At 49.4% G+C, this 19,400-nt stretch overlaps 1 protein-coding gene across 4 annotated transcripts; it reads right to left on the bottom strand.

The window, feature by feature from the left end:
* Window positions 1-1,130: 1,130 nt before the first annotated feature.
* On the bottom strand, window positions 1,131-11,942 carry UBE2H (ubiquitin conjugating enzyme E2 H). Of its 4 annotated transcripts, none has more exons than XM_078613084.1 (7): window positions 11,675-11,942; window positions 7,685-7,761; window positions 6,682-6,756; window positions 5,883-5,922; window positions 5,425-5,477; window positions 4,697-4,825; window positions 1,131-4,527 (listed from the first exon to the last, which is right to left on the bottom strand). In XM_078613084.1, exons 1-7 carry the CDS (start codon window positions 11,725-11,727, stop codon window positions 4,403-4,405), a joined length of 552 nt encoding a protein of 183 aa, XP_078469210.1. In that variant the 5' UTR covers window positions 11,728-11,942; the 3' UTR covers window positions 1,131-4,402. The 4 variants fall into 4 exon arrangements, with proteins under 4 accessions (XP_078469210.1, XP_078469211.1, XP_078469214.1 ...); XM_078613085.1 differs by having other exon boundaries at window positions 7,496-7,761; window positions 10,716-11,939; XM_078613088.1 differs by lacking the exon at window positions 11,675-11,942 and adding an exon at window positions 10,716-10,862.
* Between the last annotated feature and the right edge of the window lie 7,458 nt (window positions 11,943-19,400).

Here is a 19,400-nt window from a genome sequence, read left to right as displayed (position 1 = left end):
ACCCCCAATATTCATTTATGCTCAAAATGTCCCAATATATTGCTATAAAATAGATTTCTGTTTATATGATTGTGGTTATGGTTGTATTTTTTTTCGATTTAAAGCTTTCGTGACTGCAGGGATTCATCTTCTTGGTTCTTTTGGTAAAGTCACGTAGAAGGGAGATAATAAAATAATAAAAATAAAACATAATAAAATAGAATTCTCACGACGTTTCAGCCACAACACAAGCAGCTGTCCTCAGGTGAAGACAGAGCTGTCTGAAAGACAGCGCTCCATTGGAGCGATGTCTCCGTTGTCCTCAAATGTTTCTTGTTAATGTTTTTGTTTGTTGCGGTTGCACCCGATTCAAGAGCCGAATGGCTCACAGGGCTATACCGAATAAATGAAACTGAAAACTGAAACTGCAGTGCCACAATCTGTCTCACTCCTGCACTCGAAGCCAATTCCATCGCTCCGTCTCCTCGGTCAGCCACCCTCCCGCTCCTTTGCTATCCAGTCTCCAGTCTCATCCATTGGCCGGTAGACAAACGCCCATTCGCACGCCAGGTGCAGTCACCGTGTGCCGCACATGGGAAAGGGGCCGTCCATATATGACGTCACGCACCTCGGGGGGTCAGACATTTGTGACGATGTGTGACGAGGGGGGGGGGGCTTGAGAAATGTGACGTCACATCATAAATACGCACTCCAATGATATTAGTTTAAAGCGATTTGAAGCATGTTTTATTTTGGGGGGGGGGGGGCAAAGCTTTATGTCATGTCATATTTGAGGGGGGGTCTGACTTTTTGTGACGCCGTGTGACGAGGGGGGGGGGGTTCAAAAATCGTCCAAAATCGCGTGACGTCATTTATGGACGGCCCCAAACTGCCATTGGGGGCACCCCTTTCAAACGCGTTGAGATGAGAGATGCGATGGAACGCCGCTGATCCCGCGTGAAGCGCTCCAGAACGCCCGGTGTGAAGGAGGGTGACTCCGTCAAACGCAACTCGCCACCGTGACCATGATTGTGAAGCGGAGTTGTGAGCGAGACCCGAGGTGGCAGGTTCCAGATTCGAGCCCAGGCACCGAGGGCTGGTGGACCTCCCTCGCCCACACACACACGCAACAAGCACTCTCGCCACAAGCGCAGTTTTATAACTTTTTATTATTTTTACAGATTTTTTTTTAACGTAACTCCTACCTACTTTTTTTCGTTTTTTTTTTACCAAACCACAAGTTGCACGAGTTGAGAAGATCAAAGTCGGCAAGAAAATGAAAATCAAGAGGGAGGTGGGAGAAAGGTGGAAGATGGGGTGAGGTGAGGCAAGAATTGGGGGGGGATTAGTGGGAGATAATGGGAGGTCGACATGGTGAGGTGGTGGGACACAGGGTTAAGGAGACACGGTGGGGATGAGAGAGATAGGGTGAGGTGAGAGAGCGGGTGAGGAATGAACAGGGTGGGGAGGAGGTGGGAGACAGGGTGAGGTGGTGAGAGACAGGGTAAGGATGCAGGATACACGGCAAGGAGACGGGGTCAGGTAACAGGGCGAGGATGAGGGACACTGAGAGGGATGAGACGGCAAGAATGCGGTGAGGTTACAGAACCTAGCGGCAGAAGTCTTCCCTCTCGCCCGCACACTCGCACTCACTGCACTCGAATATAACTCGGCGAGGAGCTCTCTCCCCAATATCGATCCCGCATGCACCGCGAACATTGGCTCTGCCGCCCAACTCCTTTATGCTGCACGCTCGCCTACGCAAAAAAACTTGCAACTACGCTCCCATCTCGGCAAACGCATTTTCCCATTCTTCGCATCGCAGGGGGCAGTGACATGTCTGGATCGCGCACTCGTGCCCTCGCTTCAATGACCCGGAGTACAGAGAGAAACGGAGAGCACTGGCAACAGATAAGAGAATGCTCGAGACATCGGGAGGTAGCTCGCAAGCACAGAGGGACAGAGAATTGGCGAGACTCGTCGGGACGGAAGCCACGGGGACACAGGACCAAGGTTTCCGTGCGTGCGCGCGCGTGTCCGCTGGGCTGGGAAGAACCAGGGTAGGAACAGCAGACATGGAGAGGGAGAAGAGGGAGGGAAGGAGGGGAGGGAGGGAAGGAGGGGAGGCAGGCAGGCAGGGAAGATCAGGTGCCTCTAAAACTTTGGTTAAAAAAAGAAAACCACACGAAAAACAAGAAAAAGGAAAAAAAGTATGAGAAAAAAAAAACGGTGCAACACAGTACAACCGAGGCAAGCGCAGCAATTCTGCAACAGCCATTGCACGATCTCCAAAGCTTTTTGTTTTTAAACGCAAGACGAACCCAGCTGATGACTCACGGGTAAAGGGCTGCCTCGCCCGGCTGTACAACGACAGGCAGATGACAACTCTGTCTGTCCGTCTACCTGTGAGTCTACCTGTCTGTGTATCTTACCTGTCTACCTGTCTGTCCGTCTCTACCTGCCCTACCCGCCTGTCTGCCGACCTGCCGACCCGTCTACACGTGCAGGCGGCAGGGAGAGAGAGTGCGCGAGAGGGCAGTTGGCAGGAGCCGACAAGAGCCGAACAGATTTGCGATCAATGATATAATGACGACGATGATGATGATAACGATAATAGTAGGAGTTTGTAAGAGTATAATATTAATAACACAGTAATGGTAATAATAATGTTGATGATAAACAACCAAAACGAAAAACTGGTGGTTTTATTTTTTCCTTTTTCTAAAAAAACAAAATAATGAAAGCGCGTCGGTAACAATAACGTTAACGTGTTAAATATATCTTGGGGTGTGGGGTGGGGGGAGCCTGGACAGGGTGGGGGGCAGCAGTGGGAGGGATAAGAGTGTGTACAGCAGGGTCAGGGAAAAGTGGGTGTGTACACGTGAGCACGTGTGTCTATGCGCCTGTATGAATGCCTGAATGTGTGTGCATGTGTGAGCATAAATATGCCCGTAAGCATCTGTGCCTGTATGCATTGCTGCGCACACGTCTGTGCGCGCGTTTGCACACTTGTGTCCGTGTTCATTTGCACACATGCGCGCACGTACTTGCCCGTGTGTGCCTACATACATTTATATGTGCCTGTGTGTCCATGTGTATGTGACCCTGTATGTGACTCTGTATGTGTTTGCTGTGTTAGTGTTGTTTGTCCATCTTGTGCATTTGCGTTGTGTTTGTCTATATGCGTGCTTTTGTGTTCATGAGAACCGTATAGTCCTATGTGAGCACGTAGCATTAAGCTGAAGCTAAATGGCGCAATTTTATTACACAAAACTTGGTTGCTGTTCAACTGTTGCACAACATCTCACATTCAACACTGAAACTTTTCGTTGCTTCTCTTGTGCAACAAGGTTGCGTGCTATCCAGCCATTAAACACAACTGGAGCCCACCCTTGTGTGTAGTGGAGGTCTAGGCATGACGCCCGCCCTCCCCTATCACCTGGGCGAATTGGCCCAGAAAGCCCAGTACAGGATTTAGGCAAGGAAAGGTGCCTGCGTGGCCTACGAATAAAATAACCTATCCAGGCATTTCGGAAATGTAAATAATATGAAAATTATAAAATATTAATAAAAATAGTACTGGTAAGTGTATTCATTATCTTACTAAATACAGATTAATGTAGTTTTCTTATCAAACTCTGCACATGCATTAAAAATGCATTAAAAATCCGCCATGTTGGAAATAGCCAGCAGGTCACAATGACGACCGCGTGACCCGCGTCTATCCAATCAAATCGCTTATTTCTCGTGCAGTGGCGGAAACTGTCACGGGCTGCTGCAACAAAGTTGCTCTGAGTTGCAGCGTAGATTGCGACTTTATTTACACAGCGTTAGAGCCTCTGTTAACACCGCGCAACAGCAGCTTGCTACAAACTGCGCCGTTTAGCTCCGGCCGCTAGTGACCGATGGGCGAGTGTGCGCGCACTATGAGTGCGGGCGCACCGAGTGCGTTATGCGCGTGCTGTATGAGAATGTTAAGAGCGCTGCGCCGGTGTTAGCAGCTCTGCGTGGGTGTGTTACCATCACTGGGCGCGTGTGTTACGCGATACCGTGCCAAGCGAGAGCCCTAAATGTATGTACTATACTGTATCAGATAAGTGTGCCACGTTCCGTGCCAGTGCTATACTGGTATGGTGTCACTACCGTGGCCATTGTGGTGTCAATGCAGTCTTCGTGTAGCATCAGCATAGTTGCAGTGTTGGCATCAGCGTGCTGCCAGTGTGGTATCACTGCAGTGCCTGTGCAGTGCTAATTGAAGATCGGTGTACTTCAGGGCTGTGTCAGTGCGGTGCTAGTGCCGTGTCAATGCCTTGTTGGTGAAGTGTGGAGTCAGCACTAATATCGGTTCGAAATTAGTGCAAGTGCCCATGTTTTGTCGATGTCGCGTTAGTGTCGTGCTAGTGCCGGTGCGGTGCCAGTGCGGCTATAGCTCCATGTCTTGCGTCTCATCCTCGGAGAAGTCGGACATGGAGCTCTCGGACGACGAGTCGGCCGCCGCTCCCTCCTGCTCCCGAAGCGCTTCCTCTGTCGCGTACTTCTGGATGTACTCTGTGAAGGAAGCAACGGGGAAGCGTTGGGATTTGGCGTCAGCCCCAACCACAACGACGTGCAGGGTGGCGCAAGGAAGCAAGAGGCAGCGCAGAGAAGCACGTGAACGGACACTGCAACATGTTGGGAAATAGCACAGGGAAGCATAGGAAAAGGGACAGCAGTGCACCTCGGATCTTCTGCTTGTACTCCTCGGGCTTGTGCAGGTACATGGCGGCGGCGTCGCCATTGAGCGGGTCGATCGGGTTGGGGTAGGCGAGCAGCTGTGGCAGGAACGACTCAAAGATATTCGACAGGTCTGTGGGGTCACGGGTCAATGGAATGAGAAGGGCAAAGAGGTCAGAAGGCGATTCGGGTCACAGAACGATGGCGGGGGCGATAGGTCCATGAGATCAACTCATCGACAAACGACTATTATATTCTTAGGTTTTTTCGGTAAAGTCACGTAGGTAAAAAAATACAAATTAAAATTAATAAAAGTAAAATAAAATAAAAATCACGACGTTTCGGAGGCAACACAAGCTTCGGTGACTTTACCGAAAAAAACCTAAGAATATGAATCCTTGCAGTCACGAAAGCTTCAAATCTAGAAATAAACGACTATTACTCGGGGCCATCCTACAGCGACTGAGCATGGCAACAAGACACGCAACGTTACCAGTGAAGACGCTTGTAGTGGTGGATACAGGTGGCTTGTGGGCCTTTTCAGAGTGGTAGGCCTCATGTGGCCGCAGGCCGTGTGAAAATGAAGCCTTGGGGCCATACCCCGCCCAAGGGGCGCAGGTTCCCCCAACCCCCTTCTAAGGTCATGTGTGAGGTCACGTGAGGTCATGGGTCACAAACCCGGGGTGACGATAATGAGCTGGTGGGGGGGGGGGCGTGTGGGAAGACCCTTACCGTACAGCGCCGTCCACGTCTGGTTGATCACGTCCAGACACACGGTCCCTGAGCTGTGCGACACAAACGAGACGCATGACATGGTGGAGACGCAGCAGCAGACACGAGATGGGGTGGGAGATGTAGAAAGTGGGGGGGGGGGAAGATAGAGAGGAAGAGGGATGGGGGGCAGGTATGGTGAGAGATATATGGAGAGGTAGAGGGATGGGGGGGCAGGTAGGGTGAGAGATAGATGGAGAGGTAGAAGGATGGGGGGGGCAGGTAGGGTGAGAGATAGATGGAGAGGTAGAGGGATGGGTGGGCAGGTAGGGTGAGAGATATATGGAGAGGTAGAGGGATGGGGGGGCAGGTAGGGTGAGAGATAGATGGAGAGGTAGAGGGATGGGGGGGCAGGTAGGGTGAGAGATAGATGGAGAGGGAGGGAGGGGAGCTGCGGTGCGCTGTGGGCAGTAACGCACGCTTCGTCGATGTTCGGGTGGAAAATCTTGTTCATAAATCCTGTGAACGAGAGGGGAGGGAAGGAAACTGTTACGAGTGCAAGGAGCACGTACACGATATACATGTGTATGAGTGAGGAGGAGGAGGCTTGTCAAGTACGCTACTGGGCAGTTAGAGGGTGCAGGAGCAACCCTCGCAATAACAAGTGGAGTGCCAGGCAGCTAAAACGCAGTTAAGTGGTGCGGTGGGGAGCACAGACTGTGCATGTCAATCATCTCAGTCAATCGGTAGCACCTGGGTGTCCTGTAAACCTCCTGCACCTAGTCTGGCACATCAGTCAACCCACAACGCCTGGATCTGTCCCGTGACCTGCCAGCAGCGAGCCTTCCACACTTCACGCGATAGCCTCAAAGTGCACGTAGCCTGGCACAGGCGCTGTGGTGATGTCACCACCACTTGTTGGCGAAGGACAGCTGTTGTTGTTGTAGTGTCTGTGCGTGTGTCTGTGCGTGTGTCTGTGCGTGTGTCTGTGCGTGTGTCTGTGCGTGTGTCTGTGCGTGTGTCTGTGCGTGTGTCTGTGCGTGTGTCTGTGCGTGTGTCTGTGCGTGTGTCTGTGCGTGTGTCTGTGCGTGTGTCTGTGCGTGTGTCTGTGCGTGTGTCTGTGCGTGTGTCTGTGCGTGTGTCTGTGCGTGTGTCTGTGCGTGTGTCTGTGCGTGTGTCTGTGCGTGTGTCTGTGCGTGTGTCTGTGCGTGTGTCTGTGCGTGTGTCTGTGCGTGTGTCTGTGCGTGTGTCTGTGCGTGTGTCTGTGCGTTGCCGTGCCTATGGAGGGAGACTTGAAGGGATATTTCTCCGGCAGGTCGACCCGCACCTTCCACACCCCATTCTCATACGGCGCTGGGCGAGACGGGAGGAGGGGGAGAGAGAGAGGAAAGGGTGAGCCACGATAACAATCGCACAATACTCACCACGACCCTCACTACCTGTGGCGATGCCTGTGGTGTTGTCTGGTGTGGTTGCTGTGGTGTCTCAAGTGTGGTGCTTTTGTGTTGTATGCAATTAACGTGTGATAAGTGGTGTGATGTCTGTAGGGTTGGGTGGCAATGGCTGTACCGTGTATGTGCCATGTTGTCTTTGGAGTTAAGCAGTGCATATTTATGTTTTGTGTGTCATGCCTATGTCCGTTTGTGGTGTGTGTGTGTGGTGCGCAGTGTGTGGTGTGCAATGTATCGGTTATCGCGCTGCGCTATTCAAGTTTCATTTATTTGGTATTGCCCTGTGAGCCATGCGGCTCTTAAGTCGGGTGCAACCGCAACAAACAAAATGTGAACACAGAACATCTGAAAGCGACGACGCGTAACTGAAACATCCTGGAATAAACCAGCAAATACTAAAAAAAACCGTATTAAAACGCTGTGTGCAAAAATCCCAATGTGGTGCAAGTCAACAATAACAACCATAAGACAATTTAGATTAACCATATATTTTCGAATCACCATTATTAAACCCGGCGGACCCGAGTTTGATTATTAAACCCGGCGACCCGAGTTTGATTCCCGCTCACGGCTAACACCAATGACGATTATCCGAATCGGTTCTGGGCCTCCCTGAGGTCGACTGAGCCTAAAATGAGTACCTGGTGTGATGTGCAAACATCACCACTGGAGAGACAAGGCGGTCGGGTGTGGTGTTGGCCACCCACCCCCTCGTGTGCAGCGCCGGCCTTCACAAGTGCTCACCAACAGCCCTTGCCCCAACAGTCTGTGCAGGTTATACAGGGGATCTTTGTCTTTGGTGTGCAGTGTGGCATGCGGTGATCACTTACTGCCGGCCGGGCCATAGAACTTCACCACGAACTCGTTGAGTCCTCCCAGGATGGTGACCTCGTGTTTGCTCTCAATGCTGTGATGGGTTTCATGGTCAAGGGTCATCAGGTCACACGAGAGCAATGGTTCAGAGTTCACTGGAGGCCCAATGTCATAAGGATTCAGGGTTTGCGAGTCACAGGACAAAGGTTACACTTGTTGGGGTCACGGGATAAAAGCTCAAAGGGCAACACCACATAGCACGTGTACTGTACACACTGTGCCAGTGAAGCCAGGCACTGTACACACTGTACCCGATAAGTCCCCCCCCCCATTCAACCCCCCCCCCCCACACTCCCTGCCCCCCAGGGCTCCACGCTCCGCGTTTTGCTGACAAAGCAAATTTGAGCGAGACAGAGGGAGGGCTGTGTCGCCTAACCTCACTCGGTCGCACCGTGTGTCTGTGCTGTGTGTGCGGTGTCTGTATGTGTGTGTGCGGTGTCTGTATGTGTGTGTGTGATGTTTGTGGTGTGGTGCCTGTGTGTTTGGTGACAGTTGTGGGTGGTGTGTGATATCGTGTCTCTATGTGGTAACCGATATATGCGGTATATGTTGCTGTGTAATGTGTGGTGAACGCTGCGGTGTGTGTGGTGCGGTGTGTCTAACTAGGGCATTATCTGTGGTGCGGTTGTCCGTGTCGGTTGTAGTGTGGGGTGTGTGGTGTGGGGTCTGCGGTGGCCGCCACGTGTTGGTGTATATGATTTATGTGGTGCAGTGGTGCGGTACAGTGTCTGGTGTCTATGTGATGTGAATGGGGCAGTGTGAGTCGTGTGGGGGTGCTGCCGTGTGGTGTGGTCTCTGTATGTATAACTTCTTTCGCACCGTACGTAGCCAACCGTGTCGTCTTTCTGGGTCACCGTGGTTTCTCTTATCATGCAGTGTGTGGAGCGGTATCTGTGTGTATTGTGGTATCTGCAGTGCAGTGTCTGCCGTGTGGTATAGTGTGGTGTGTGTAGTTTCCCTAGGTCCCCATGGTGTCTCTGTATTTGTCTGTGTGCGGTGTGGTATCTGTGTGTGGAATCCGTGTGTTTGGTGTGGTATCCGCGTGTGTGTGTCTGTCTCGTGTCCCCATATCCTCCGCACTCTGTTAAGAGTTTGCTGCTTGAGCCAAGAAGCCAAGGGGCCTGGTCCTGTCCCGTGAACCTAACACCCAGCCTTGGCTCGGCACTTATAATGACTGCGTGTGCATGGTTTGGGTAATGTTGTTCTGTGTGATATAGCTGCATACGTTGTTATGTGAATGTATGTGTGTTGTTACACATGATGTTGTATATTTGGTTGTTGCTTGTAAAGATGTCTGTGTCTATGTCTGTTTGGTTGTCTGTTATTTGCGTTGCTATGTTGTTGTCTATGGGGTTCTTGTCCTGGTGGGTTATGTATTGTTGTTGTGTTGGTGCCGAGTTTCTTGTGATGCTGCCTATGTGGTTGTTGTGGCTATCGATGGGGATTTATGTCCGTGTCGTTTTAGCCGTCGCCCATGGTGGTTTCTGTCCTTATTGCGAATGTGTTGTGGTTGTGGTCATACAGAGGGCACGACAGCCATGACTCTGTACAACTCAGCGAGACATTCGTGTTGATAGTGATGTGGTTGTGTGGCCATCTGTGCGGCTGTCCCTCTGGTTGTCAACTGTTTGTCTGTTGCCTGTATTGGTGTCTCTGTTGTTGCCTTGCTATTGACCGTGTCTGTCTATGTTGCTGTCTTAGTTGCGTTATCAGATTGTTGTTTACGCCATTCTCTCGATGGTTGTTAGTGCCCTGTTGTGTGGTCCGCATTGGTCTTGTTGTCTGTGTTGCTGTTGTTGTTTGTGCTATTGTCCATATTCTGTTCTGTGTTGCCCGTGTTCTCTCTCTGTTGTTGTACATGTTACTGTTGTTGTTGTTTGATACTGCCATTGTTGTTTAAGTTGTCTGTGTTGTTGCCGTCTCTATTCCGCTGTTCTGTGTAGTTGTTGCTCGTGTTGTTGTCGGGATGATTGAGTCTATTATCACCGTGTTCTTACGGTCGTCTCTAGACAATGTGTTCTTTTCTGTTATGTTATATTGTTGTGTTGCTACATGTTGTTGTTCCAGTTGCTACCGTGGGTGCGATTACAAGCGGCGTTGTTCGTGTGGTGGTTGTTGTTGTTCATTTTGATGCCACAGCTACACCCACTACGATGGTGATGATGACGACGATGGTCTAAATGTGATATCACCAAATGATTGATGTCCACCGTATGGTGATGATGATTGATGATGGCCGTGTCGAGGCAGTGTGATGCCGTGATGGTGATGTTGCGATGGTAATGTTGATGGTATAATGCTGCTGGTGGTGATGTTTTTTTTATCGCCCCGTTGGTGATGATGATGACCAACAGGCACGATCGTGCGATGGTGAAGTGATGACGGTGATGGCGAAACAGTAACGATGGTGTTTAAGGCCGGTAGCTTGAGGATGATGTTGATGATAAACGTTAAAATGGTGAAGCCGTAACGATGACAGTGATGGGATAAGTACTGGTGATGTCTGTAGGTCCCGTGGTGTGATGAAGGTCGACACAAGAGTGATGGTGATGTCGAGACCCTGCCGATGATGGTATTGACACTCGGAGATAGTGGCGATATTGTGAAAGTGATGTTTGTGCAAGTCCGATGGTTTGACGGTGATCACGATGATGGTTGGTGACAGTTATTGACGGTTTTGATGGTGCTGATGGAAGTGTTTGACACAACGTGATGGTAGTGTTGAGATGCTGCTGTTATTGACACTCGGTGATGGTGAAGCGATGGTAAAGTGATGGTCAAGTGATGGCACGCAAAGCTCGAACACCATTACTTACTTGACAATTTAACAAGCCCGAATCTCATTACGTAATCCCTAACCAAAAATGTTACCCCTCCCACCCCCCACACACACAAACATATTTACATCTTACACCATACTTCACCCTTAATGTACACACGTCCACGTCGTTATAAACACACACGAGTAACCAGCAAACGCGTCGGAACCTGTGGGCCCGGAAGGGCGAGGCATCGCAACCCCCGACCCGGTCGAGTCCGGCCGGGCTGTCAGCGGCCAAGTGACCTAGGAAAGACGGGAAAAGCCTGCGGAGCCAGGCCTCGGCCCGGGAAATAAAATTTGTAATTCTCTGGGCGCCATGACAGACTCAGACATAGTTCTAGAGACAAAGACGGACGCGGATAATACTACAGTACAGTCTACATAGCATGTCAAGATACATTTAGTTAGCGAGCACCTATTAAGGCCGGTTTCGGGTGGTGTATGTGTACATCACCACAACCGGCCGCCTTTGTCTCCCCAGTGTCGTTGCTGTTATTTACACAATACATGTTATGTACTGTGTATGAAGGATGAGTCGACCTAAGGGAGGCCCAGGACGGACGAGGTTATCGCTCAGCACTTTATCGATGGCAGGGAATCGAACTCGGCTCGCCGAGGTCGTAGGGCAGTCAGCCATTTATATCCACACACAAGAGACACTTGCACATAAATAGAAACACAAGACACGCACTTATCCACACACACACAAATACACACACGCAGACACAAACCCACTTACACACATACACAAAGGCACACAATCACAAAGTCACACGTACACAACAAATACCAAGGTGCGCTGTACATTCTGTGTAGAAGTCATACACACGAAGGCACACACCGACGCATATACTGGCAACTGAAAACACACAAAACCACACTCACAGACACAAACATACACAACCACGAAGAAACACACAAATATACAACTACACAGGCACAGAAATATAAAACCACACAGGCATACACACATAACCACTCACAAATACACAACCACAAATACACGGGCACACACAACTTACACAGACACACATACTACCTCGCACACACAAAGACAATCACACACAGGCACACACAAACACACAGGCAGTCTCCCTGGTTCGCATGCCATCACTGGGATGGATACAGCTTCACCACATCTGTGTCCATCCGTCTCTTGCCGGGACTCGGCGACGACATCGCGGGACGCGTTAATCCGAGCGGGCGAGACGAGAGCGAGGAGGAGGAGGGGAGCGAGAACAGGGCAGTGAAGCAGAGAGAGAGACAAAGACGCGCGGGGGAAAGTGAAGTGAGAGGCGACACAAAAGGTGAGAGCGAACCAAGGGAAGATCTTGCTGCCCAACAACAACCTAAACGCGGTGACGTCAGGCGCCGATCAGCTGGCGGTGACGTCACCTCGCACGCCCACGGCGAATTAAACCCACAGAGCCACGCCCCCCTCAAACCCCCGCAGACCACGCCCACGATAACCACGTCTACGTTCACGTCCCCACAGGCCACGCCCACATATCCACAGGCCACACCCACGTAGCCACAGACCACGCCCATGTAGCCACAGGCCACGCCTACGTTGCCACAAGCCACGCCCACGTAGCAACAGACCAAGCCAACGTCGCCACATGCCACGTCCCCACAAACCACGCCCACGTAGCCACATGCCACGCCCACGTAGCCACAAGCCACGCCCACGTAGCCACAAGCCACGCCCACGTAGCCACAGGCCACGCCATTCAATGAAAATCTAATTCGACAGCCCCCCCCCGTGTTGTTTCCCCCCCCCAAAAGTATTTTATTAACAAAAAAACGATTCAGGTTCACACCGCAGCAGCACAAAAACATCACGGATCACAGCGCAATGGACACCTGCCTAAACCCGCTTGTTTCAATTAACTCTTAACTTTCGATTTAAAGCTTTCGTGACTACAGGGATTCATCTTCTTGGTTCTTTCGGTAAAGTCACGTAGAAGGGAAGTAATAAAATATTTAATTTTTTGTGTTTTATTACTTCCCTTCTACGTGACTTTACCGAAAGAACCAAGAAGAAAACTCTTAACTCTCCCGAAGCTCTGATATTCCTGTCGGGGACAAAAAATGAAGGGAGGCGTGCCTAAATGCCCAAACCACGCCCTCTTTGTTTAAACCCCGCCCACACAGCGAGTAGACCACGCCCCCTACACGTGTACCGTGATTGGCTCCACCCCCCTTGCGATTCCCATTAAATGTCACGCGACACGCGCAGCGGTCAGTCAGCGAATCTATTCTTTGATTCTTTTCCGTGCAGTGTCATCTATTGGAGCATCTGGCGTGGTTGAAGTTGTAGGTGAACATCCCCCCTCCCTACCCCTCCCATCCCGGAAGACCGACACCGGCGTGGCGAGGAGGCCAAGTTCATGTTTAATTTATTAGGTAGAGCCCTGTGAGCCATTCGGCTCTTGAATCGGGTGCAACCGCAACAAACAAAAAACTAAAACATGAACAAGAAAACATCTTAAAGTGACTATGTGACTATGTGCAAACTGAAAATCCAGCAGTGGATTGACACAGGGTTGTACCACATCCACTAAGGGTTCAGTACCACACAATAATCATCAGCGTCGGAAAATATAAGCAGAATTAAATTATGTCTCTCCCACATGAAAAAAAAACCAATATAAGATACAAGTTTATTTTATGCGGTGATACATGTGGAGGCGTGTGTCTGATGGGATGGGTAAAACAAAACTTGTAATTTTCATCATTTCAGCAGCATTGCTTCAACCAAGTAAATCTGAACCTCTGCTGATGAGACACGTTGTGTCGAAACCAGTCCCAGAGTTAACTTCTATTCAAGCAATGCTGCTGGAATTATGCACTCCAAGAAGGTCGTATGGCTGACGGGCTGTGTTAAAATAAGTAATATTTAAAAAATACTTTTTAAAAACACGCTTTAATGAAATGTACCCTACTAGTAATGGAAGAACTCCACGAGTCCAGGAAGTGGCCCCGAAGCTTGCCATAACGTAAGGGACCGTGGCCAATTACAGCCAACGTCAGTTGAGCGTGGACAATTAGACCCAAGCCGAAACATAACATATAAAACATAATGTTTAATTTTTTTTTTATTTTTAATGATAGAATATAGTATTGTCATCAGTATGACATAAGTATACCACGTTTGCAGTCGATACCACATTGGGAAGTGAGTTAAAATTGAGTTACAAGATTTGAGGATAAGACAACAACAACAGACAGAGTGAGTTAAATAAAAGCGTGTAATAAAAAAAATACATTGTTTCAAGTGGGGTGAATGGTTAGCTTCTTTAGTTACATCCAGCCTTGGAAGCTGTATTCGTTGTACACAGTCAACACCACTAGAGGGTGCCATGCAAACACCGAGTGATTTCACGAACAGAAGTCACCCTCCACCGCGGTCTTCTCGGCAACTATGGGTTAACAGGTAAATGGGGGGTATAGGGCCTTCTCGCCCACTCACTGTAGAATACCTATAATGTACGTGGTCGTCTGTACATGTACAGCAGGCGTTGTACACGTGTTTTCGAGTAGACACGTACAAACTTGATTTGGAGCTTTCGTGACTGCAGGAATTACTCTTTAGTTATTTCGGTAAAGTCACGGAGAAAGAGGAAATAATAAATTAAATACTACCATACGACGTTTCGATTGCAACATAAGCAATCATCATCAGGTACAAATGAAAGAAAAACCTAACCTAGTAAACTTAGACATATAAGGCAATACAACACACAATACAACACAACTACAAGGGTGTATGGTGTTGACTGTTATGTTAGCCGACTCTCTGTGTTGTAGTGCATTGTATTTCTAAGTTTACTAGGTTTGTTTTCTCTTTCATTTGTACTTGATGATGATTGCTTGTGTTGCAATCAAAACGTCGTATGCAATTATTTAATTTATTATTTTCTCTTTCTACCAAAGAGTAGACATGTACATCCACGTATTTTACAGTGTGGGCGAGAAGTCCTTAATATCCCTGTCACATAGGCTACTGCGGACTAATACGGGGAAATGGGGGTATAGGGACATTTTGGCCCACCATGTAGAATATATTGTGTGCACGAGAATGTTTAAAGCGTGTGTACATCCAGAACCCCATTACGGGTTTAGACACAATACTAATCAGCGTCAGAGAATATAAGCAACGTTACATATCAGTAAACCACTACGGGTTTGGGGGCCGTCCATAAATGACGTCACGCGATTTTTGACGATTTTTGACCCCCCCCCCCTCGTCACACGGCGTCACAAAAAGTCAGACCCCCCCTCAAATATTACGTCACAAAACTCTGCCCCCCCCCAAAAAATAAACATGCTTCAAAGCGCTTTAAACTATTGTCATTGTAGTGCGTATTTAATGTGGCGCTGCACTCTGATGTTGTAGGAGAAAACATTTATTAAAAAGTATATTTAATTAAACATAACGTGTTGTCTATATTTATTTAAAGTTGCGCATTTTGATGTGACGTCACATTTCTCAAATCCCCCCCATCGCCACACATTGTCACAAATGTCTGACCCCCCCCCCTAGGTGCGTGACGTCATTTATGGACGGCCCCTTAGACGTAATACTAATCAGCGTCGGGGAATATAAGCAACGTTACATCCAGTAACCCACGAGGGTACACGCTTTAAAGAGTGAGCGAGAAGTCCCTTTAGGGGTATACTAACTATCATAAAAGCTGTTATGAACTATCTTCTTGGTTCTTTCGGTAAAGTCACGTAGAAGGGAAATAATAAAATAATAAAAATATTAATAAAAGAAAACATAATAAAATAATTCCCACGACGTTTCGGCCACAACGCAAGCAGCAGTCCTCGGGTGAAGAACATGTCTGTCGGAAAGACAGCGTCTGGACTAATTCAGTGAAAACGGGTATAGGGACTTCCCGCCCACCCATCACAAATGGGGAAAACGCTGTGAGCGCGCGTTCAGGGCTCGGTTGTACGGCTCTGGGGGCGTCCATAAATGACGTCACGCGATTTTGGACGATTTTTGACCCCTCCCCTTGTCACACGACGTCACAAAAAGTCAGATCCCCCCTCAAATATGACATCATAAAGATCTTCCCCCCCCCCCGTCAAAACCATATTTCCATTTTGAAAATAAAACATGCTTCAAATCGCTTAAAACTATTGTCATTGTAGTGCGTATTTAATGTGGCTCTGCACTCTGATGTTGTAGGAGAAAACACGTATTAAAAAGGAGGCGTTGGAAAGCTTAAATCTAGCATAAAATTCACTTGAAAATATTCAACGTCTAACTAAAACTGCTGATGTTCAGAATATTATATTGAAATTATATTATAATTATGAAATTTAAAAAGTAATCATAACAATAAAAAATACTTGAAACTTTGTAGTAGAACGAAGCAAAATGGAGAGTACAATTTTCACAATCATATATCCATTCCACAGAATGAAAAGCCCTGGTAAAATTATTAGAATAAAAATGTTTAATAACAATCATTAAAAAAAAAATCAAAATGTATGCTTCTCCATTCTCCCATGGAGAAGCAAAATGCTCCTTCATGGAATAAATAAAAGGTGACCTTAGTAAATTTAAATGATTAAATAGTTAATAATGAAAAAAAATTGCGTCATAACAATTCTATATTTATTTAAAGTTGCGCATTTTGATGTGACGTCACATTTCTCAAACTTCCCCCTCTCGTCACACATCGTCACAAATGTCTGACTCCGCCCCCCCTAGGTACGTGACGTCATTTATGGACGTCCCCCTGGTTGGGGGTGTCGTGGACTGCGATGTTTATTTCAGGCTGAGCCAACCTACAGGGAGCACAAACACGAAAGCTAAATTACACAAATGATTTTGAAACAGATAAGAGCACATGCAACTCGGGGAAGGTTGTAATACCGTAAAATCATCATCGGCCATGATCAATCCACGGCTGGATGAACTGATATGCTGGGTTCCCTCCGCACCGAGTGACCAACGTGGTGAAGTGTGGTCATACAAACCCACATGACCAGCATGGTATTGGGAGGGAGGCTTTCATCCAGCCGTGGATTGATCATGGCCGATGATGATTTTACGGTATTACAACCTTCCCCGAGTTACATGTGCTCTTTCTTAACACGAAAGCTAAATTACACAAATGATTTTGAAACAGATAAGAGCACATGCAACTCGGGGAAGGTTGTAATACCGTAAAATCATCATCGGCCATGATCAATCCACGGCTGGATGAAAGCCTCCCTCCCAATACCATGCTGGTCATGTGGGTTTGTATGACCACACTTCACCACGTTGGTCACTCGGTGCGGAGGGAACCCAGCATATCAGTTCAGATATCACTCGCCACTGATGTTAGGGGCCGTCCATAAATGACGTCACGCGATTTTGGACGATTTTTGACCCCCCCCCCCCATCGTCACACGGCGTCACAAAAAGTTAGACCCCCCCTAAAATATGACGTCACAAAGCTCTGCCCCCCCCCCCAAACCATATTTCCATTTGAAAATAAAACATGCTTCAAAATCGCTTTAAACTATTGAAGTATTGGAAAATGACGGCAGGAAACTCCTTGACGGGAACACACTTCTTTTATTAAATCTTGACTTGTAACAATACAACGCGTGGCCTCTCTTCTTCACACTGCACTTCTCTTGACTCAGGATTCTGTGCTGCCGGCTCTCTGTGCCTCGTGTAGACTCCGCGCCTCGGCTACACTCTCCACTCGCCTCGTGTAGACTTTGCACCTCTCTCGCTGGCTACACCGTATGCATACTCGGCTCGTGCAGACCTTCCTCTCTCGCTGGCTACACCGTATGCATACTCGGCTCGTGCAGACCGTTCTCTCTCGCTGGCTACACACTACACATTACTCAGCTCGTGTAGACCGTTCTATCTCGCTGGCTACACACTATACATTACTCAGCTCGTGTAGACCGTTCTATCTCGCTGGCTACACACTATACATTACTCAGCTCGTGTAGACCGTTCTATCTCGCTGGCTACACACTATACATCACTCAGCTTCTACTCTCCATTACTCTCCTCTCCGGGCTCTATCTCTGCACCTTCCTCTTCATTCTTAGATGGTTCCACTTCTGCCCCCTGCTCCTCTGTGCATCACCTTATATACCCCTTCTTCCCGGGAGACGGAGCGGATGCGGACCTCAACGTCGGCACCGCTCCTCAGTTACCCAATCCCCACGCTCTATCCCCACGATCCGGTTCCGCTCAGCGCGTGTTTCCACTCCCCAACCAATCACCCCGCGCTGCTACCCGATCACTCCCTCTGGGCGCGTCACCGGCACACAGCCAATCAGCAGCACTACCCCCACCCGCGCACTGACGCCTGCTCCTCCCCGTCAGCGCGCGTCACCACACACACACCCGTACACACGCGCTGGCACACGACATACACACCCAGCGCGTATCACCACTACATCACCCCCTCCCACATAGCTCGCAGCCGGCCCGGCTGCTAACAACAACCAACCGCGACGATAAAACGACAATCAACAAAAAAAAACCCCGTAACCCCCCGAGTGTGCCCCGTAACATAACACAACAACAACAACAACAAGAATAACTATGTACAGATTGACAATGAACCCGAAAAGTCAACAATAACACGATACGAGCAAATTCGAAACGAACGCGCCCCACGTCCCTGCGACTACACGCAGTGACGAGGCGCTCCAACTGCCCCGACTCCTCACGAGGCAGGTCATGCAAAGTAGCACGACCTGGCGCGAGTCCGTCTGGCTGGTCCATCGTATGGGGCGGGACACTGACGACCGTCCGGCGGTTCCGGCTGCTCCAGACGGCGCGGAACGGGCCTGAAAGGGCCGGCCCCGCCGCGGAGATCCGGCCGCCGGTGATCGGCAGCTGTCAGTTCCGAGACACCTGGGAGCAGATCAGGCGAAAATACGTGTGGATCAGGCAGAGACATTTCCCCCTCTGGGTCGCCGGTCACGTCACACGCCCGGCCATCACGACACAAGGGGAGGCCATATGGAGGCGAGAACGGTTTCAGTCGGGAGGGGTGAACGTACCACCGGCGCTTTCCCCACTTTATCTGAACGCACTGGGGCCGTGCAACGCGCACGACCTCCACGGGTCCCCTCCACGGTCTCAACAATTTAGGCGACGTAGCCAAGGGCGCCTGAGGGCAATGCAGCCAGGCCCTGTCACCTGGTTTCCATTCGTGCATGGACACCTTCCGTGCCCGCAACCGTTCATTAGCAATTTGGCGAGCCCGCGAATTAAGCCGCGCGGCCTCCCTCGCCTCTGTCAGCTTGTGAATATTAAACTTAATATGTTCTGCCAAATTAGAATTAGTTCGTGGAGCGGACAGGCCAAGTTGCGTTTCTATTGGCGGGTCAGCTTCCCGACCGTACATCAAATAGAATGGGGAAAACCCCGTAGCTGCATGGGGGGCCATTCTATACGCAGCAAGGACTCCCGGGACCTGCAGGTCCCAATCTACATGTGCCTCGCACACCTGCTGGCACAGCATGGAAGTCAAGGTTTTGTGGAGTCTCTCCACCATCCCGTCAGTCTGCGGGTGGTACGGGGAGGTACGCACCTTCTTGGTACCCAACAGATCGCACACCTCTTGCAACAATTTACTCGAAAAATTTTTACCTTGGTCGGTCAGCAGGCGTTCGGGAGCCCCTTTGTCCAGGACATAGTCCTGGACGAAGGCATCCGTCACAGCCGCTGCCGACTGGTTAGCGAGAGGCCACGCCATAGGCCATCGGGTAAAGTATTCGACCCCCACTAACAAATATTTATTCCCTCTCGGCGTGACTGGGAAGGGCCCCAAAATATCGAGTGCAACGAGCTCGTTGGTACGCGAGAC

This window comes from Lampetra planeri, chromosome 40 (assembly GCF_965212315.1).
Source record: "Lampetra planeri chromosome 40, kcLamPlan1.2.h2, whole genome shotgun sequence".
Taxonomy (NCBI): Eukaryota; Metazoa; Chordata; class Hyperoartia; order Petromyzontiformes; family Petromyzontidae; genus Lampetra; species Lampetra planeri.
This window is presented reverse-complemented; position numbering and strand designations above follow the sequence as displayed.